Genomic DNA, 22,473 nt, shown 5'->3' with positions numbered 1-22,473 from the left:
TCAAATTCTTCCATTTTAATTTACAGACATTTGGGGATGAATCAAGCCTGGTAAATAAAGGATAAAAAATAATTTTATTTAAATAAAGATATAAATTATTAAAATTCATATTCCATGCTTACTAATAAATAGTATCTAATTAAAAAGTCTGTTAATTAAAAATTATTATTATAAAATAGTCAATATTTTCAATATAGTCTTGTTCTACTTTTTAGCACATAAAGTCCATAGTTCATCTACTAATAATCTATTAGAATAATTATCATTAGATTGGTTCCATAAATCGTCATGATCTTCTACAAACTTTATCAATTCAGATACAAAATTTCCTCTAAAATCATTTCACTTATTGAATATTAACGTTAAAAAAAATTACTTATTCATTTCAATTGTATCAGACGCCATTTAATCGTTAAAAAAAATCAAGCTAGTTTGTTATTAAAATAATCGCAAAATCGTATGCATGAAAAAATCGTTTGGTTTGGAAGCACACATCTATTAAGCTTAATTTGTTATTTATCGCTTTAAAAAACAGAGAAGAGAAGAGAAGAGAAGAGAAGAGAAGAGAAGAGAAGAGAAGAGAAGAGAAGAGAAGAGAAGAGAAGAGAAGAGAAGAGAAGAGAAGAGAAGAGAAGAGAAGAGAAGAGAAGAAGAGAAGAGAAGAGAAGAGAAGAGAAGAGAAGAGAAGAGAAGAAGAAGAGAAGAGAAGAGAAGAGAGAGAGAGAAGAGAAGAGAAGAGAAGAGAAGAGAAGAGAAGAGAAGAGAAGAGAAGAGAAGAGAAGAGAAGAGAAGAGAAGAGAAGAGAAGAGAAGAGAAGAGAAGAGAAGAGAAGAGAAGAGAAGAGAAGAGAAGAGAGTGTTTGGAAGTGGCCTGAGGGAGACATTCTCAATTTGCGTCTTTGTATGCATGATCTATTGAATTTAAATTTTGTCTTATATCATTCCGATAAGGCCACTCATATCTGAAAAGTTCCTGTATACTATTAACTTGTAAATTGTTCCTTTATCTTAGGATTAATACTATTCTTCCTTGCTAAGAATTCTGATATTTTAAGGTCATTTAATAGATGTAATTATGAAAAAATTATCCTTTCGCATCCCTGCCGAAAGATAATCGGTTAATTTTCTAATAATCTTTATTGCGTACACATTTAAAATTTTAGATTATAAGGAAATCAATGTTGTAATACTAAAGGAAGAATACTTATGTCATGGTATGCTTAGTGTTAAAAAAAGTAATATTACCAATTCCTAGCTAAAATAAAATACCTGTCATTAGTGTTTGGTAGATAAGCTTATCTTAAACAGTCAGAGAATTAAGTTAGCGTGGAAAAGCATCAAACTGGCCCTCTATATTTAGCCTTGATATTGTTGTTTTAAAATCTAGGCTATAGTTCGCTAATCTATGAGGTACATATTATTAAATTGCTTATATCCTAAATTTAAGATGAAGCAACAAACATGACTAAGTAAATATATTTTTTCGAGATAGAGGGAATTTGGAGCAAGAACATCAAGACTCCCTTCCCCTAATAATAGTTTTTCGTAGTAGTCAACTCAAACTATTATTCTGGCATCTACCTATCACCGCCATTTCCCCCAATATATCAAAATTATTGAAGCAACCAATATTACTAGGCTATATTTTTTGGGATAGAGGGAAACCTCTAATATGTTTCTCTTAAAACAGTAGGAACTACTATTTATCACAAAACCCCCCTTTCAATAGTTCTTAATATTTTTTTCTGGCATCTACTTACATCGGCCATTCCCTCAATATCTTAAATTATTTAATTTTGTCAACATTATCTTTCGCCTAGGTTTCAATGTAAATATGTTTTTCGCGCGCATCGTTTAGTATTAATTTTCTGAGCTAAATCTCTTTTAATTGTGCTTTGTTTTCCCGTGTATAGGTCGATTTGAGTTTTTAACAAAGGCTGGCTCAATAGTTAATCCATCAAAATATCGACTAGGCCTCAAGATCTCGCAAATAGCTGTCCAACCTTTGTGAAATTTATTATCAAAATCTTCAGGCTCGCTTAATATTTTTCTAGATAAAATATTGAGTTAGCCGTTTTTAAAAATCCGTTAAAATCGAGCCACTTAACAAATCTAGTTATGGCCTTGACCTGGGCCTTCTTATCCTCATTTCTAATGTTTTTCTAAATTTAAAATTATTTTACTCTATAGAAATCCACTATGATTATTATTTTTTTTCTGAGTGAATAACTTTTAATTTCTTGTATTTGTGAATGGTTCGAATAATAAATATTATAAAGAAAATCTTTAGACAAAAATAAAATCTATTTTACAGTTAATATAAAAATATATATAAATATCAATTTTTTTTAAAAACATATTTATTATAAAGAAAATATATTTTATAAAATTGATCGAATAAGATATTATAATATGTAGAGGCCGTAAAAAAATGAAAGATAGACGTATCGTTTACGCATTATTTTTATTTAAGAGCAAGGAAGTTTAGGATGATATAAGGCTCGATTTCGAACACATTCAACTTTGGGGTTGGATAGGTGGTGCCAAGAAAAGGGGGAGGACATAAGGTAGTTATTATGCGGCAGGCTTTTCATACACGGTATAAGACCATACCGAGTAATAACGTTTTTTAGCCTATTATAGCGCTCATTTTTGTCATTTATATGTCGATTTGATCTAACATCAAAATAAGGTTTCTTGCGTTTATAACCTAATCTTGGACACATGGGAGAGTACGGTAAGTCTATGATATGTATATTATTGCGTAAAAATCGCTTAATCTCGTGAGGCAAATACTTATTGAATGGATTAATGATGCCTAAACTATCCGTTTTCGTAGAAGGCTTAGCTCCTAAACTTTGAACGCAAATGGTTGATATCTCACCGACAAAGGCTACGTCAAAGTTATTTGCGTCATTAAGTAGAATATATTTTCCAAGGTTTTCATGAGAATGTCCATAAGAGACGTGATCCGGAGAATGATGAAGGTAACAAGGTTCCCGAAAAGAGAGCCTACGATTTAAAAAATCCTTCCACGCCTTAAAATCTCTGGTTTTAACAAGCTCTATCCACTTTTTAGTTGCCTGATCGGAATTGGTAGAGATAATCTTATTATTATTATCATCACGATGAATAGAGAAATTATGAGGATCGCAATGATGCGAGAACATGTGTTTATTTAGGAATTCGCAAACGGAAAAATGACGAGAGCAAGAAGAACAGAGGACACACGGGGAGTGCTGAGTTAGGTATAAATGCAGGTATATCCATCCAACTTGTTGTATAGTCGCGCCAGCTTTTGGGGGAAAAAATATAAGAATATAATGCAAATTTTTAAAAAAAATAACTTTATGATTAAAAAAATGGGATGGGGGGAATTTTTGAACGAATTGGGAGAAAGTGTTTATAAATTAAAAATTGTTCCAGAACGATGGAGGAAAAAAAATGGAGTGAGATCATTTTTGATCTAAGTAAAACATTTAATAAACACTTTCGGCAGTTTATTAACTAAATTGAAAGACAAAATAAAGATTTTAATCCAAAAATAATTGACCTAATGATTCAAAAAATAATATATTTATACCCACCCCTCTACTTCCCCACACACTCTCTTTCACTCTGGTTAAAGCTAGCTAGTAATTATTTTTTCAACGTATCATCTAGGGTAAAAATATCAAAAAATCTGATTTGCAGTTCCGGAACAAATAAATTAAACCCTGGTCAGGGGGCTATATCTTAAATATCAAAAATATAATTCGTAAACTTTGGTAACTTTAACAAAAAGGAAATAAGCTACCTTTAATGGATAATTAAAATAGTGATCTAAAACATTTTTTCGAATCTACGAAAGTTTATTAATTTTTAAAGTTCGAGAAATTATAAAAACCTAATAAATTTATGCTTAAAGTTTATAAAGTTGTGAAATTACGAGAAAAAAAGTAAGCAATACTATGTTGAATTTTTCAAATTATGATAGAAAATGGGCAGTTATATTAATATCTAAATTAAATGGGAAGTATAAAATTTATAAAAACTTAAATTTTTTAGAAAGTTAGACATGTTTAATAATTTTTATAAAGTTATTTGATTCAATTAATGTAATTTATTTTACCAAATTTTTTTGTATATTATATTAAATGTTATTTTTATAGAGGAGTTATATATTAGTTGTAAATTTTTAGTCCATCTTTATTTTGCAATATGAAACCCATAGATTTGTCAAAGAAGCATTTTACTAGACCGGTCTCCTGGTCAGATCCGATCCGAGAACGTCAGTCTGGTGTGGACCAAAGACCAAACCGTGACCTTCACTACCTAATATTCTAGTCATATTTTTAATTTCCCACAGCCAAAATTACTCAAAATAACGATAATTTAAAATAATTCTTGGAAGGGGGTAAAATTTTAAAAAAATCCAAATAAGGGCTAAAAATTTCGACCTTTGCAGATATCCCTGAAAAAAATACTATAAGATTAGTGTTGTTAAAAAGCTCGAATTTTAAAATTAGCTAGCCCAATATTTCAGCCAAAAAGGTTATGCGCAAGCAGATTTTGATCATAGATGTTCAGATAGGTATTGAAATCTCGAGGCTTGCTTAATATTTTTTTTAGTGAAAATATAGGGTTTAGCTGTTTTAAAAAATTGACCCTTATAATAATACAATATAGGCTATAGATTTGAATGGATAAATGTAGTCTCTCCAAAGTCAGTCTGAACGCAAATCTGGAAGGTCAATGATTTATTATTAATAAATAATGGCAGAGGATGTATTTAAATACCTCATAAACTTAAACGACGTGGGCTAAAGTTATTACCGAATTCAAAGCATATTTACCTCTAGTAACTTACCAATTTAGATGCAATTTAGGTTTGTAGGACTTATATCCTAATATATTATTGCTTTAGATATTAGATTTATGAGATAAGGATAACAACTAAAATTAAATAAAGATAGTTAGGTGCAGGCCCTTCTATGGTCCCTTAAGCTAATAATGATTTTAACTCCTATCCCTATCCTGTACAGTACCTTCCTAATCTCCTACCCTCTAAACAAAAATCAAAATTATAACAAATAAAAAGAAATTCAAATCTAATTTAACAAAAAAAAGGTAATAGAAGGAACAAAAAGTTAGCACAAAAAAAGAAAAACACGAGGATGCTCTTTTACATTCATTCACACCCTTACCCCATCCCCATTCTAATGACAATATCTTCATAGCTCCCTACCCCTTTCAATTGAAATTATTAGCATCATAACTCCCTCCCATGGTAGTTATATTATAAGTCTTACTAATTATTGGCTTGGTCCATAGGGCCAAAAAATATTAACGCTACAATTTCTTTCTTTATTGCCTGGTTGAATAACTATAAAATGAATTATCTACCCATTTAACATTCTCTTATATTGATTAAAAAAATAGTACTTGTGATATCCGCATTAAAAACGACTGTTAATGGAGTACTTTTTTGTAGTGTCACATAACATTCTTTACATTTGATATTATCAGTGTGTTCGGGGAGTTTTCTTACATGTAATTGAGAAAAAATTTCATTATTAAAATCTAGATTTTTTGAGTCAAAATCTTCATCAAAGCATGATAATTCCACAAGGTTTTCTGTGAGGTCTTGCTCCATTTCTATTTCTACATTCTTGGGATGCAAAAGGTGCTTATAACGACATTTTTGATGAGGGCGTTTATATAAGGAAGCTATGCGCCTGGCTTTGAGACAAAGATTATTATGTTGCCAATCTTTGTGAGTGGGTTTAGCTAATGTTTCTGGTTTGGTGAGTATGTTATTGATTAAAAGACCATTATTAATAACCTTGGGAGGAAAGCTTGGTTTCATTTTGGGGGATTGCTTTGATATATTACCAGAGCTATTTTTATGACATTGGATGTGATAAAATTTATCAAGGCGTCTAGCTATTTTTTTGGCTTGCCTAAGGGTTACATATTCATCAGGAGATTCTTTTAGATCAGGTGAATCAATCAGGTTCAAATTATGAAATGTGACCATTTTATATTTCATCAATTTGCAGGCTTCTCTTATAGAATGCATGTTTATGTGAGGAAGTATTTGTTCTTTAAGTGTTCGAAGATTTATAAATGGCTTTTGGTCATGAGGTCTCCTATAACATGCCAGGTTGATGGTCTCATGACTATTTTTGCTAAATTTAATATGCTGGTTCAATGGCTGTTTGCTAGTTGGAATATTGTAAAATGACATTGTGGTATTCAGTTTCTTAGGTTTAATTATTAGCGGAGTTTGTTTTATTTTGGTGTGGGATAAATTTGTGTTTGTATTTAAGGTTTTTGATAAATGTATAGTACTGCCATAAGATTGATATAAGGGATCTGTAATATGATTAAAAATATTCATTATATTTTTATTAGGATGACTATCATAGGTATTGTCATTTAAATTGTTCTTATAGTGGGAGTTTAACAAGTAATCACATAATTTATTAGCATCATTTGTTGCTATCAATATCCTACTATCAGAGGATATTAATTCTTCCATGTGATGATTAAAAATTTTGGTATTTAGCTGTGCATATAAGTGTCTAAATGATATTAATTGTTCTAATGTACAAGTGCAAAATTTAATAGATAAACATTTGTATAAATCTCTATATTCCGAAGATGTGTAATTGATACCTTTTGTTCTTTTCAGGAATGATTTAAGGTCAAATAAGCGAATATACTCAGTAAATTCTAGTTCAGTATGGTTAAATCTGTCCAAAATTTTAATGGATACAAAAACATGATTTCTAATGTAAGTTTTAGAAATAGTAAAATTTGTTTCTAAGCCTAATGATATGATAGATATTTTGTCATCTTCTGGGATTTTAAACTCGCTGTATGAATTAAGGCTAGAGTTGTTATTTTCAGATTGAGTGATTGGGAATAGCATTTTTATCCCCCTCTTTATTGGTTTTGAGGGATTTATATTATTAGAATTTGAAGACATACATCTTGGATTTGAAACAACATTTGTGAAAGAAATGTTACCATTATGTTTAACATGATTCAATCTACGTTTAAGGTTGTAATAAATTTGAGAATGATTAGATTCTTCTGTCTTCTTACTCCAATCACTTTCCATAAACTCATTATTAATAATGACCTCGTTCATGTTATATTCATCAATTAGGCACTAAAATAAATTAATCTTAGCTTGATATAGAGTATTAAATTAAAACTTTATATCATATCATATCATATAAAATAAACATTTGCTCTAAAATCATAATGATTGACATGGAATAAGATCTATTAATACGATTGATACTTAATCAATCATATGTTTCTTTAAAACATATTTAGAGGATGATAATAAAATAATCTATATGAGTGCAATTTTCATGTTATATATACAACGACGAAGTTTATTCATCTTATTATATGCAATTACTATCCAACCTTCCATTTGTACGTATTTAAGTCCTGGACTGTCAAAATTTAAACAACGTGTTCTCTACAAAACGCTTTATAAATTTCGCATATTTACTTATTATATTATAAAAGTTTTCATATATTTCGCATATTTGTACAAAGTTCAATTCTGTTCAATTTAGGAACTCTTTTGCCTGCCGAAAGCTATATCTATATTTATTCAGCTGCGATGACACATCGTCCAATGCCATGTAGGGAGTTGTTTTCTGATAATGAAAATTATCATTAAGTTAGGCTAAAAATCGACTGAGATATGTTTTATCTCTGAATGCAACTTCATTCATTAAGCATTGACGTACCCAGGATTGATAGTGGAGTGAACGCACTTTTAGATTAGATGTCGGTTTCTCCATAAATTTTATTGAAACCTTTAGATACCCTTATTGTAGGCCTTTAGGTTCACTATAGTCCTCTGGCTAGTTTTTAACATAAAAATAAATTTGCTTATCCTTTAATTATTTTTCTTTCAACTTATTGTTTATTCTTAGGTGGAGATAAGGGTAGGAGCTGAAGGGGGGGGGGGGGTTGAGTGGGTATTTTTATCAGCTTATAATAAAATTGAAGAGTGGCCAATTTCCATGTGGGTGGGGAGGGAGTTGTTATGCTTATAAAGCTGAAGTCTCACTTGGCTTCTGAAAGTTTTTTGAATCGATTATATTTATATATATAGTAATTCACATTCATTGAGAATTTTAATCTATCTTTTCTCACCTTCTTTCCAGCAGCTTCTACATGCCGAAAGCAAGGGGGGGTAGGAGCAATTTATTCCTAATTTTCTGAAAAGGGGTATGAGATAATCATCGTGTTGAATATGTTGATAGATATTATTTTATTATTTATTTTGGCAATTGATTAATTTTTTTATATACAAATTATTTAAATTTAATCGGTGAAAATTTCATATTAACATTTTTTTGATACATCAATTTGTAATAGTTATTTTTTTTATTATTGTTTAAAAAAAAGATATAAAGATAAAAAAATGTAATTGATCTTGAAAAATAAAAATGTAATATATCATATAATAAATTTTAAATTATGATTAAAAATAAAATGTATTATAATTATCTAACTATAATAAAATGTAGAATTAATACAATTTCAACCCATCGATTCTAATTTAAATTTATTAGGGGGTTACCATTTACATTTGGCAATAGATGCGTTGGTATCGCTTCCTGAACTATGACTAAAAAATAATTATAATTTACTATTTATCAATTTTAATATGAGTTCTTAATTTGGCACCAATAACATATTAAATTTTTTAAGCCCATCAAAAATGACGGGGAATGAGATTTTATTCATTTTTTACGATAGTGTCATGCCAGGTCCAAGCTCACAATATTAGGAAGCATATAATTAAAAGTTTATCCAGCCCAGCTCAACCCTTAATAATTTGTAAAAGATATTCCCATGTCAGGTGCAAGCTAATATTAATTTTGAGGTTCCAAGCCCAGTCGTATCCAATATAATTTTAAAAATTTTTTCTTACCTCGGAGATAGTTAAATTTTTAATTGATTTATCATCACATGAAGGGTAAATATCTGATTTACCAATTAGTTTAAAATGTAAAAAAAAACATAAATAATATTAGGGCAGACCTTATTTTGTCATGATTCTCTAATAAGTGCTTTGTTCGGGCTTTCTCAGTTTCCCTTATTACCAATTCACGATATTTTTCAAAATTAGTGCAACTGTAGGAGGTCATATTAAATCCAATTGTCAAAGTAATACTTTATTTACTAAATATTACAAATTATTAATATTTTATATAGAAATTCATAACTGAGTTAATTCAATAAATTTAATATCTCTAGGCTTAGGAAAATTTTTTCAAAATTATTATGGGTTGAAATGGGCTTAAAAAATATTTCTCAAAATTAATATGGCTTGGTTTTCAAAAATTATTAGGGATTGGAAATGGGCTTGAGAAAATCTTTTTAAATCATTAAGATCTTGGATGCTTGGAAATTTTTTACAAATATTTTAGGCTTGAACCTATATTGGGATTTTTTAATGTTAAATGTTAGTCTTATGTTAATATTTTTATAAAGTATTATATTTTACCCGTAGACTAATTGGTAAATCAGAGATTTCCCTTTCATTAATTATAAATTTAATATCTCTGCCCCCCCCCCAATTTTTTTGATGATATCCCTCCAACTACTAGATATATGCATCTAATATTGACCCATCTACTGGTTTATAGAATTTTAATGTTCGTTTTATTTCAATAATAATGTTTATTTATATTTTTGCCTGATTTCTTTATTTGTCTAGGCTAACCCAACCTTAATTCCTCACATTGCTACAAAACATGATGAATCTATTAAAGATAAGCAAAGAAAATAATGACGAATAAACAAACGCCTTGCCCGTTCTAGAGTTACTGGTAGCCAAAATAATAAAGAACTATGCTTGAAATTAACTCCTCTGGAGGTTTATTTTGTTTTTTTTATCTTACGTTTATTTTATTTTCACCCAGTTGCCTCCAAATGATATTTCTATCACCACTACCACAATCCCTATTTTTTAACAAATATAAGCATTCAATTCCGTACTATCATTCATTTCACTAGGAGTTATTATAAATATTACTTTATCCGATTCTCTGAGAAACTTTCATGATTATTTAGAGGAATGTTTAAACTTGAATGTGCAGTACGGCCATTTTTATCAACTTTATTAATGGAAAAATATGCAGTAGTTCCGTCGTGGCCTTTATAACAATTCTTACTACCTTTTTATGGTTGAGTTAACATTGTCATTATGATTCTATTTTAGAGGGGCTACCAATGCTGACATTGACAGAAATATCATTTTGCGTTCTTCTTTTACCAGTATCCCAAGGCATAGGAATATGACTCATCTTTATCAGGACGTATTGTTTTGTACACTGCTTTGGTAATACGTCATTACTTTCATCTACAACCCTAAATGATATGAAATTGTATATTAATTATTTCCTTTCCAGATAACCTTCCAGATTTATTTTGTAACTTTTTCCATCAAAAATAAAAATGTCAACAAGGATTTGCTCTTAATTTTATCAAATACACAACATAATAATTATTCCTCATTATTTTTTAAAAAAATTAGCCTAAATTTATGCCAATAAAAAATATTTAATAATTTGCATATAAGTTTCATTAGTGTTTAATGTCATTTTTGTTATTTAAATAGATAGCATTTTTTTTTACTTAACATAAAATATAGACAAATAATTTGGGAAATACAAGACATACATTAAATTTATCCGAAAAGCTACAATAAACCTATATAATAAACAACAATTTATTTTTTATATATAATTATAATTGATCATATTACCAAAAAGTATAAGAGTCGGTTATTTTTATTTTATGTCATGATTCTCTAATAAGTGGTTTGCCCAGGCCTTCCCAGTTTCCCTTAATACGGAATTCACACGTTTTTTTTTACATCTTAAACTAATTGGTAAATCAGATAATTCCCCTTCATGTGATGATAAATCAATTAAAAATTTAACTATCTCCGATAGGGGAAAAATTTTCAAAATTATATTGGATACGACTGGTCTTGGAACCTCAAAATTTATATTAGCTTGCACCTGACATGGGAATTTATTTAACAAAAGGGTTGAGCTGGGCAGGATAAACATTTTAATAATTATATGCTTCCTAATATTGTGAGCTTGGATCGGGCATGACATCTATCGTAAAAAAATGAATAAAAATCTCATTCCCCGTCATTTTTGACGGGCTTTCTACTAGTTATAATTAAAATAGTAATTTTATCTATACCGTATAATAATGAGTCTATCCATTATAATACAAATAAAAATATGCCTTTATTATTAGGTCTTAAGTAAATTTGATAAATAAGAAGAGAAAAATTCTGGGGGTCTTTTTTCCGGGATTTCATTTTTTTATTATTGTATATTCAAAATACATAAATGAAATTTATATCTTTAGAAACAATGTAATGATTTTACCTTATTTGTTTTACTTAATATTAATTAAAAAACAACTTATCAAAGTCATAAAACACACGAAACTTAATTAATTTTTTTGACTTTTGCAAAACCCGTAAAATGATTATTTATATATTCCATCTCAAAACCTGTGGATACTTTCCAGTCACCATTTCCAGTAGTTCAATAGCGTTGGTACAAAAAACTCCCTTAAATATTGAAATCGGGATTTGAAAAACGTTGTTGTATATAATATATTTTTTAAAAATATTTATTCCATATATCATATTTCCTCAATTTTACGTTTTTGTTTTTTAAATAATAATTATAAATTAGTTAGTTATAATAATAGTTAATAATTAAAATTATCAAAGAATTTGGGAAAATTATAATAAATAATAAAGGTATACTACTTTAACTTCCAATAAAGTGAATCTTACATGAATAATTTAAGGGAAATGCTATCCGTTTTTAGCAAAGAAGGCTTGGGAAATAATTTCCAAATATTTTTGAAGAAAAATATGTTGAAACGGCGGACATTTTGTTTGACACGAATGTTGAAAAAATAAATAAAAGGAAAGAAGGAAAGGATAGGTAAAAAAAAAAACTACACTCTTTTAAAACATCAAAAGAATTAATCGAAAAAACAATTTATAATTAATAAAATGTCGCAAAATAATTTAATTTTTTTATTATTTTAAAACTTAAAATCAAGTTTTATTTAGATTCGTAGTCAAGAATTCAAAAAATTCGGAAAAGGTAAAATTGCTTTCATTTCTATAATAAAAGAGGTTTTGGAGTGCATAGAAAACTTTTTTTTCGTTTTGCCATATATAATTGTTATGATTAATTTATATATAAACCATTTTTTTTTGTGAGATAAAAATAAATTAAGGGAATAAAAAAAAGAGATAACGATATTTGAGATGTAAAAGTCGGTAGGGGTAACATTTACAAATAGAAGTGAATGATATTTTATTGATATAATAAATGCAATTTAGAGAGATATATATATAGTATATGCTTTTGTTGCAAATTTTAAGCCGATAATTTTTTTTTGAATAAATGGTGGTCATCAAAAAATATTAAACATTATTTGGGTATAGGTAAGGGATTGAAGTATAATATAAAAAAAATCCGATTTGAGTCAGGTCTGAAAATCGAATAAGAGGGATTGCTGATTAATTTGGAAAGAAAGATAGGATAGAAAACAGTTGTAGAAACCGCGAAGGAGAAAAGTAAATACAAAAAAAATAAATAAGAATTTTGTAAAAATTATTAGAAAATGGTTCATTTATAACAACCTCGGGGATTGTTGACAAAAAATCTGAAAACGGGCTCAACTTTACGAAGATTTATACATTGTGGATTTTTTATAAAATGATGCTATCCGGACTATTGATTTGGTAAAAAGTGTTTATAAGAGCCTGAGGAACGGTAGGTTTATCTTCCAGCTTTCCGTAATAAATGAGAAATTCTTTTGGTAACTAAAAAAAATGAAAATAACAATTTAATTGTATTTATAAAAGAAAAGAATAAAGATAGAAAGAAAGAAAGAAAGAAAGAAAATATAGCCCTTAACCGAAATGTCCAAGTCGTGCCAAGAAATTTGGCAAAAAAGTAGATTAGTTATAAAATTTTTCACGACTTATAATTCGTATTGGTAGAACCATGAGAAATGTTTGGCTGGACAAAGAGGTCAGAAGCAGAGCTTTGAAAGAGGTATAGAAGTAAGGAAAGAATGAAATATAATTTTTTTTAGAGGATCTTATAAAAATATTCTTTTAATTTTGTTTAAACTTTTCGCCATGTGACGGGATCGAAAAAATAATATGTTCCCCTCTCGTATGTGGGCGATTTTTCAACGCTTTGAAGGCCGGGTATTTTTGTGAGCCAAATTTTTTCGTCCAAATGAAACCTCCAATCTCTTTCATATCTGGTTTTTAAGATTGTTTTTGTTGGAAGATGAATTAGTTTTAATATAAACGTGAGCTGGAACTCACTAATTATCTTTCAATTTTATATATACCATCTTAGAAATATAATCACTAACCCTTCATAGCATAGGTGAAAGAAAAACTCCTTTCATTGTATGTGAGATTTATTTTAACCCAAATTTTGTATATCTAAGAAAATATCAAAATTTGGTTTTGCACAATATTGTAAAAATATTATAAATAATAAACTTAAAATTTATTTTCCTAAAAACAGCTATAGTATTTTTTCTAAAGTTGTATAAAAATTTTCTATTATAACCTTCCTTAAATTATATTATTATCACAGAAAATAATAAAAAATAAATATTTGACAATATACTTTACAAATATTGAATGAAAATAATAACATAAATAACAAAATATCAAATATAAAAAAATATGTTTATTTTAGAAGAAACATTTATGACAAGATACAAGCAAATTATAATTATATATTAAATTTTGAAAAGTTTAAGCAACTTTTCTTAAAGTTCAAGCAACTTTTCTTAAAGTTCAACCTTAGACAGAATGATACCTTCGTTTTTGAATAATTTCTTATAGTATATAAATTTTATTTTAAGTGCATAATTTAAAAAAAATATTAAAACTTATATAATATAAAAAAAATTAAAAATAAATATCAGAGACTGCAGCAATTTTTTTTTTCTATAAACCCGGGCCAGGCGGAATATTTCAACTCGCGATTATTATATATATAATAAAATATATTATTGAATAATACATTCACTTCTCATATTTCCTATACCATTTTATAGACCCAGGCCAAACCGAAAATTATATTTTTTATAAACAAAATCCAGGTTAGGCCATCTTTTTTTTTAAATCATCCGGGTTTTGCCAAAAAAATTTTTTTTACAAACCTAGACCGGGCCCTGCAAATGATACCTATTGCAGGTCTCTTTAAAAAAAAATTAAAATTATATGAAAATAAAATATATATATTTTAAAATAAACATGTCACCCTAGAGAGGGGTGAATGCTAAAAAAATTGCGAAACTGATGAAGGTAGAATACTTCGTCGGGGTCACCTGTAATGAGTCTCCTTTTAGGCCAATGGCTTTGATAAAATTGAGAGCTTCATTTCCGAACATTCTTATGTTGATAGTGACTATTGGTATAAAAATTATGCTCGTGAGGCCAGAATATTTTTTAATAACTTCTGCTTCTTCGATGGTAGAAAATGAGAAGTTAGACTTCGTTGAGGTGAAAAAAATTTTACAGGACTCTATATTGAAAATATCCGCTTACATATTGTTTTGTCAAAACAATTAGGTAATTTTCATTAATTATGAATCAATAAAATGTTTTGGTGATGATTATATAATCAAAATAAGGTTCCAAAAAATTATTTGAACTTTAGAAAAAATACCAAATTATTTAAGATATAAAAATAAATCTGTGAATTTTATATTCTATTATCTATGATATTTTTTACAATAATTTAAAATTTGATCCCAAATTTTAACATTCTTTGAGATGTATATTTAAAATTTAAAAATAATTCCCACCTATCTTGTGAAGGGTTAATTAATAATTTATAGAAATCAAAATTTTTTAAAAAATATTGATTAAACATGGCTAGATAAAATAAGGGAGATTTCTTTAATGATTTTCATTGGGAATTATACATAGAATTCACACAACATAAAATATTTTAAAATAAGATTCAGCAATTAATTAATTAATAAAAGTAGAGTAAAATTTTGTTAAAAAATGTTGTTATTTGAAATAATTAATTAAACAAATTAAAAGGAAAAATTAATTAAATCATAATTATATTTAAAAAAATCTTTGATTTTAATCAAGTCAACCCTAAAAGAGAAGGTGGACAATATAAAAAAAATTGATAATTTAAATAAAAGAGTACAATTACATCTTAGAAATATATCATTATTTTAATAATTGGCCGAATTTTGGATTAGGCAGTTGTCTCTTGATAGTTTATCTCTCAAATTAGCGCATTGAGCATGTCCCGCTTTAAGACTGAGTCATATCTTTTCATCGCTATGGTCTTCCAATTTTTTGATCACCCTTCGCTAATCATCAACGAAATTAGTTCGGCAATAAGGGGGGAAATGGACTTGGTCATGTTAAGAGAAAATCCCCAACAATCGAAAAAGATGTGAAAGACCATTGAGGGGGGGGCACATAGCCAGACTGGGTTTCTAAAAAGCCTGATTTGGGTTGGCTTAAAAAAACAACCCGTAAGACATTTGCCAAAATAATATTAAATCCTCAAGATTTGGCAAATAAAGGTCCAAACCCTTCTGCCATCTATGAGCAAAACTCCATCCAGGCTTACATAATATTATTTTGGCTAAAATATTAATGGAGTCATTTTTAAAAATTGATCCGAATCGAGCTTTTTAAAAACCCCATGCGAGACACTCAAAATCAAGCTATTTGGAGAATAAACTAGAATCCTTAGAAATCCGCCATTACAATAATGAAATATTTTACAATGTATATAAATGTTTACAATTCCTGAGCTGCTATAAGTTGGATTAGATCGTTGTTGAAGGTATAAAACAGGAAAAATAACAAATCCTCGCCGTATTTGCTCGTTTGCAATGATGGTAACTAAAATCGATTTCGAATTTTTTTTTCAGGTAAAAAGGATTATATAAAATTATATCCAATCCAATTTTTAAAAATAATGGTAGAAAATATATGTATTCATTTTTTTATAAGTGTTAGGTAGGGGTAAGCCTATTCAAAAACGAATAAGAGAATCGAATAGAGCATTATTCGTATTCGGTTTGTTTAAAACGAATCTAATAATTTGGTATTCGTAAGAAGAATAAAATTTATTATTATTCGATTTGATACTCGAAATAATTCGTAAAATATTATAACAATAATGTATTAACGGAATTTTTAATAATTTTTTTTATTGCACATCTAATTTTGAATAGAAACAAAATTATCTGAAAATAGCGATCAAGTTATTTAGCGAAATATAAATGCATGTTAATTTAGTTTATAATGCCAAACCACTTTTTCTCATTATTTCTTCTTTATAAGACACGAAATTTATGAAAAGAAATTAGTTCCAAAGAAGAAAGGCATTTCACAAGCAGTTTATGTGTACCTTATTATTCACATCATATCAGATTAAAAACATATTTATTATTGCCGAATATTCGATCAAATCATTCTAATAATTCGATTCGAATACAACTAATTAGTCGAATATTTCAATTATTGTTTCAAATATACGATTAGTATCCATTGCTATTCGATTCGTTTTCGAATAGGCCTAAGAAGGAAGGAGAACTTAAAAATGGTAACTAATCATGATCAAGATAATGCGAATATAATATAATTCCTAGTTTCGTAATTGCCATTTAAAACATATTAAAAAAATATAATAATTATGGATTAGTTGATAGATTATACTTTATCTTTGATTTGAGAACCGATCATATATTCGGAGGGAACAGGAAAAACTTGATATTAAAAAAATAATAAGAGGAATTAAGGTATATTATGCAATAAATAAAATATATGGAAATAATATTATTTTTTTTATAAAATCACATTTTCCTACTTATTAACTCGCATCTTTTAGACTGTTAATTACATATTATATTTTTAAAAAGAAAAAGGATATTTTACATAATTTTCAATAATTTTATGTAATGAGGCCAAATTAGGTTTTACTCAGTAGTTTATAAGTTATCACCGTATTGTTAAAAAACTTTGTGGGAAGGTAGGGGGGGGGGGAGGCTACGATTTCTTTAAAAAAATATAAAATCGTTATTACGAAATATGAATAAATTATTTATTTATATATATATATATTTTAAAAATAATGTAGCAAATTTAGTATCACAGATAATCTATACAAATTTAAAAAAATAAATATGATAAATCTTTCATTTCTTCGAATCTTTGAACTTTATTTTTCTTTGCCCGCGATGATTCCTTTTCCAGATTATGATATATGGACTGGAATCCATTCTGATATCAAAGGTCCATTATTTATGAAAATTAAATTTAACTTATTATTTACTCCAAAACTCGTGTTTATCTGCCATGATCGTAATCATAAGATGAAAGCCATTTTCGCATTTGGCCTGTAGGATAAAGTATCCATACAAGTTAATGAATTTTTAAAAAATTTTAATTTAATAATATCATCAATATATTATCGAAGCCTTATCATATTCATTTAATATGAATCTTAGACTAATTCTTTATTTGTTTTTCGCCAAATAGCGCATGTAAGTTCTTAGGCCAATTTTCTTTTTGAATAAAGTAATATATCGGAAAGAATTTCTATAATTTATTAAAATTTATTCTCGTTTTCAAAGCAATCCATGGGGGACTTGCATGATGCTTTCTCGAGATATTATAAATTGGTTACTTTTTAATATTATAATGGTATATTTTTTAAATAGCAGTGGAATTTCTAGATCGAGCGACATCTGTAAATATTTACCCGCATACAACGTCTACATGAGAGATGGGGGTAGAAGCGATTTGTTTCCAATTTTTTGAAGAGGGGTAGGGGATAGGCATCCAAAGGGAAGTAGGATAATTTAAATAAACATCACTTGTAGATTAAATATTAAAATAACTGATAAAAAAATTTTATATTTATTAATAAATATTAGATTGAGGTTAATATAATACACGCTTGTGGTTGATCATCATCTGATCATTATTTGCTATTCCTGGCTTAAATAATCATGAGGCCAGAAAGAGTTTAATTATAATTGTTTGAAGGTTATAAATGATGGCTCTTTAAAAGATTTTTTAAAAATAAATTTCAGGGTGGAAATATTTTAAGAGGATAGGAGTTAGATTTCAGAAGGGATTTACCTTCAATAAATTTTCTGTCAAGACACGCTTACCTACATAATATTATATTATTGTCAACATGTTCATAATATTTATATTTTTATATCAATCAATCAATAAAAAAAAAGAAGGTTATCCCAATTTATTATTTATTTCTTTCAAAAATAGATTTGTCCTTAACAACCTACCTATTTGAAAATTTCAAATTCCTATTTTTAAAAAATTTAAAAATTATGTTAAAATTGGATTTTATTGGCTGTAGTGGTGTTAAATCGGCTAAATCTTAAGATTCGAATTGAGCTATCTTTTAAGTTTAAACCTCAATCGAGGCTAAAAGATAGTTTTCGCTTAAAAATTCGGTTCAACCTTTTTAGTTTAAACCCGTTAAAAATGGAGCTCAACTGCTTATTGGTGGTGAACAACACTATACTTTAAATAAAGCAGAAGGGGTGGCGACTTACAAAAATTATATAAAAATAATTAATTATAAAAATATTGAATAATTCTGCTTCTCTACTTCTATGTGGCTATAAAAAAAATATGAAAAAAGATTTTTGACTATATAAAAATTTCAATATTAATAAGAAACGAGATTCAAATTTATCTTTTTTAAAAAAATAGCAAAAATTTTTAGCGGGGAAGGGGGGGGGGAGCGCAGTCCCTCGAAATTTGAAACGGGTGCTAAAAATAAATAAAAATAGCGCCCTCACTTGTAGCCCCGCACACTCCTGATTATCATTGTTTTTTGGAGCTTAGGGTGATCACACATCCGTGTAACCTTTTTTCATCTGTTATAATAAACCATTAAAAACCCTTTTTTATACATCATTTTTATTTTATAGTATTTGACATGAACATTTTATAATCTTATCATGTTATGGCATTTAGAATAATGTCAGTTTTACAATCATTTGACACTTTTGGAAAAACAGTCATAAAATTTTAAATAATCAAATGTAAAAGTAATACTTACAATAACTAAAATTTTAAAAGATTTAAATTAATTTGTTTCTGAGATATAATTTATTTAATTTAGGGTTCCTATAAAACCTACCGTATCTCTCGAGTTACATTTTCCCACCTGGGTTATGAAAGGTTAATAGACAAATATTGCGATAATTTCCAAAAAATTAATTTTAAAAACAATTCTCTCACGTTTTCATTTAATATATTTTTCCTTTTTCCCCTGTTATTTTTGCATTATTACCCCCCCCCTTCTTTCTCTACTTTATTCTCCTTATAATATTTCATTCATTTCTGTTAATATATTAAAAGTTCGATTTTTTTAAATACTTAATTCGTGAGGCTTGCAAGGTTTTTCGGTGAAAGGTCCCGCAAATGTTTGGTATAAAGGCCTTTATTTAAAAAACATATATATATAAATAAAATAAACAAAAAAGAATAAATGATTGAAGGAAAATTTATTGAAAAAATGTATTAAACACAAATAAAATATATACTCGGATGAATTGAGGTTGAGTCCGAAGGTTGTGAGATCACTGCCCAGCCCAAGGCGAACCAAATTAGGAGCCGTCTCAGCTGAACGAATAAATGTCAACAAGCCGACCATCCCGAATTGGTCCCTTACCATGTTGTGGGGAATGTCCGTGACTCTGCCTATTGTGTACCGGGAGTTTTAAAAAAAATTAATTTTAGAAAAAAAATCTGCCCATTGAAATGTAAAAAAAAGGAAGGTAATTGTGATAAATAATTCGATCGATACAAGAATATAGTACATTTCGTCGACTGAGTATGATAGTATTATGTATTCATTTTTGAGAATATGTTATAATAACGCAAATAAAGCATTATTCTAAATTACAATTCGATGCTCTTATTTTATTGACATGGAAAAATATAGTTCAAAAAACGCATTTTGCAAAAAAAGCGAAATAATACAAATTTAAGAAGTCTTTTATTACTCGTTAAAAATTTCTCAATTTTTGATATAAACAAATCCTTATTTTAAATTTTTTTTATATATTTACAGTTATTACCATCGGGATAAGTCCTTATGCCCCTAACGATATTTTCTTTACTAACGCTCACGTCACCTTTGTCGTAGGTTATTGGCATCTCTTTCGAAGCGCCCTTCACAATGTCTTTGGTAGGGGCTACATGGCTCTCTTCAGTGTATTGGCTGTTCATTGTGTTAGGACGTTGATAGCGAGCGGAAGTTGAGTTGAGGGAAATGTTGGTTTTGTGGATTGAATGACTGGTGGAGGAAACGGAGATTGAGGTAAGGAGGTCAGGGTTAAAATTAATGTTGAAGTAATTGATGGGGGAAGGCGCGGTGGGAGGCTGGTTAGGAAGGTGTGCGTTATTACTCATTGAAGGCACTAACCTACTTTTATTTTTAATTTGATGGTCACATTTTTTAATAAAAAACTTCTTTCCTTAACCCATTAATGGTCAAGATTTTTCTAGTGGATAAAAATGCTCAATTTTTTCAAATTATATTGATTAATGCTCAAATATGATATTCTAAAAAAATCAGCCAAAAAAAATAATCCTAAATAGAAAATCTAGCCTGGTGCATATATGCACCGTTAACCATTAAGAGGTTAAAAAAGATAAAAATTATATAAAATACTATAAGATCAAAAAACAACAAATATCTTTATTCTTTTTTTGTAATTTATAATAAAAACGAGAAAATGTTTATATATTATGAAAATCCTTGAAACATTTAATATGGAGTGCGATTTGACATGTTTGGCACATATATCTTGAGTGCGTATGGCAATATCTGCATCTTCGTCTTTTTCCATCTATAATTTTGGATAAATAATGTCCAGATGAATCAATAGGGTTTTCACACTGTAATGCAAACTGGCTGGCGTGACCTGTACTTAAATTTTTTTCAATTTTTACTGGCGTTCGAAGGAGGTAGTTAGTAACTTCTCGTCTAAATGCAAGCAAACTCTTCTTGTCATCTCGATTTACGAATTTCCAGATTTTCCATGAATTTACCAAAGCTACATCAATAAAATTGGTGAATATTGGCCACCACCATTTTTTTCCTCTTATTTTTATTCTATATGTAGATATTAGATTATCACATAGATCAACTCCACCCATGTGTTTGTTATAAGCAGTTACCATATTTGGCTGAGGAATTTTTATTTTAGAAGATATTTTCTTAGAATACCTTGAAACATTAGAAAGCAAAGAGATAGTGTGGCATGTCGATGCAACGGTCACCACCGAATTATCATTCCAACGAACTACAAATATTTCGTTTAATTTTTCAAACCTATAATCATAATATCCTCTTTCTTTTTTTGCTACAACCTTTATAGATTCAACTGGGCAATGCTCTATTCTATTGTCCCTCACAGTTCCAGTTGCAAAAATATCCCATTTGTTTTAAGTATGACAAGAGTTTAAATGATGTAAAGAAATTATCAAAATATATTTTATGATAATTTGGTTTTTGCAATGCCTTTAATAATTTTATGATTACATTTCCACCTAATCCATATTTATTTTCGCTTTTTCCTTAATATATATCAAATGAGAATACGTAACCGTCGGAAGAAGCCAATATCCAAGACTTGTATCCAAATCTAATTGGTTTTCCTTTTATGAACATTTTGCAAGAATGTCTTCCTCGATATGGTATCATCTGTTCATCTATTGATAAATGATGTTTGAAAATTCCAAATTGCTGAAATTTATTATTCAATATATTAATGTAAGGCCTAAATTTATAAAATCTATCATGTATATCTATTTTAGTATTGTCTGCCAAGTGGATATTATATTTCAAATTTCGAAATTGTAATTGGGTCATTGTATCCCGGATTATTGGAATAGAAATATCGCTATCATTAGACCAGTACATTCTTTCATGTGGGAGAGAATGATATCCAGTAAATAATAGAATTCCAATAAATCTCTGAATATCTTGGATGGTTATGCATATGTTAGGTCTATTCATTTGTTTAGCATAAATATTACTTTGTTCTACAATTAGGGAATATAAGTCTTCGTCGAAAATTAAAGAAAATATATCTGATGGACTTTTACCATGTAAATCATTTTCAAGTTTTATTACACCTTCCTTTTCTCCATTGAAAGGGCTTGAAGAATATATTGCATCCGTTTTTCTCCATTTTAAATTGTGAGAAATTCGAGATTAGCTTCTTGTAGAATATGGTTCTGGAAGGTCGTCATCAACTGAATTATGAATCTCCAATTCTCCAGCTGTATCTGAAGGCAAAACTCCAACATTTGTTAAGTCATTTTCATCGA

General features: G+C 28.3%; 2 protein-coding genes across 5 annotated transcripts in view; both read right to left on the bottom strand.

Annotated features, from left to right (window-relative positions):
- Positions 1-2,261: 2,261 nt before the first annotated feature.
- LOC135926118 (uncharacterized) lies at positions 2,262-7,251 on the bottom strand. Its single transcript, XM_065461814.1, has 3 exons — positions 7,205-7,251; positions 5,424-7,158; positions 2,262-3,294 (listed from the first exon to the last, which is right to left on the bottom strand). The coding sequence occupies exons 2-3, from the start codon at positions 7,135-7,137 to the stop codon at positions 2,468-2,470; spliced, it is 2,541 nt and encodes an 846-aa protein (XP_065317886.1). The 5' UTR covers positions 7,138-7,158; positions 7,205-7,251; the 3' UTR covers positions 2,262-2,467.
- Positions 7,252-11,653: 4,402 nt separating this feature from the next.
- Positions 11,654-22,473, bottom strand: part of LOC135926005 (regulator of gene activity-like) — a 39,560-nt gene continuing 28,740 nt past the window's right edge. Inside the window, exons 14-20 of one of the 4 annotated variants that reach the window (XM_065461635.1) lie at positions 20,214-20,563; positions 19,677-19,833; positions 19,510-19,571; positions 16,810-16,859; positions 15,890-15,990; positions 13,214-13,349; positions 11,654-12,900 (exon numbers count right to left, since the gene is read on the bottom strand). In XM_065461635.1, coding sequence (XP_065317707.1) covers positions 12,787-12,900; positions 13,214-13,349; positions 15,890-15,990; positions 16,810-16,859; positions 19,510-19,571; positions 19,677-19,833; positions 20,214-20,563 — 970 coding nt within the window. In that variant the 3' untranslated portion in view covers positions 11,654-12,786. The remainder of the gene's footprint in view (positions 12,901-13,213; positions 13,350-15,889; positions 15,991-16,809; positions 16,860-19,509; positions 19,572-19,676; positions 19,834-20,213; positions 20,564-22,473) is intronic. The other 3 variants (XM_065461637.1, XM_065461638.1, XM_065461639.1) reach the window with 3 other exon arrangements.

Source organism: Gordionus sp. m RMFG-2023, chromosome 3 (genome assembly GCF_954871325.1).
Source record: "Gordionus sp. m RMFG-2023 chromosome 3, tfGorSpeb1-WG-v2, whole genome shotgun sequence".
NCBI lineage: Eukaryota > Metazoa > Nematomorpha > Gordioida > Chordodea > Parachordodidae > Gordionus > Gordionus sp. m RMFG-2023.
The sequence above is the reverse complement of the archived record's forward strand: the minus strand, read 5'-3'. Positions and strand labels throughout refer to the sequence as shown.

Bases quoted from the DNA above. Each gene is read 5' to 3' on its own strand.
- LOC135926118 (XM_065461814.1), bottom strand. From the start codon at position 7,137: ATGAACGAGGTCATTATTAATAATGAGTTTATGGAAAGTGATTGGAGT. The intron at 3,295-5,423 runs GTACTATTTTTT...TTCCCCCAAAAG, and splicing joins TTTTAATGCGGATATCACAA to CTGGCGCGACTATACAACAA.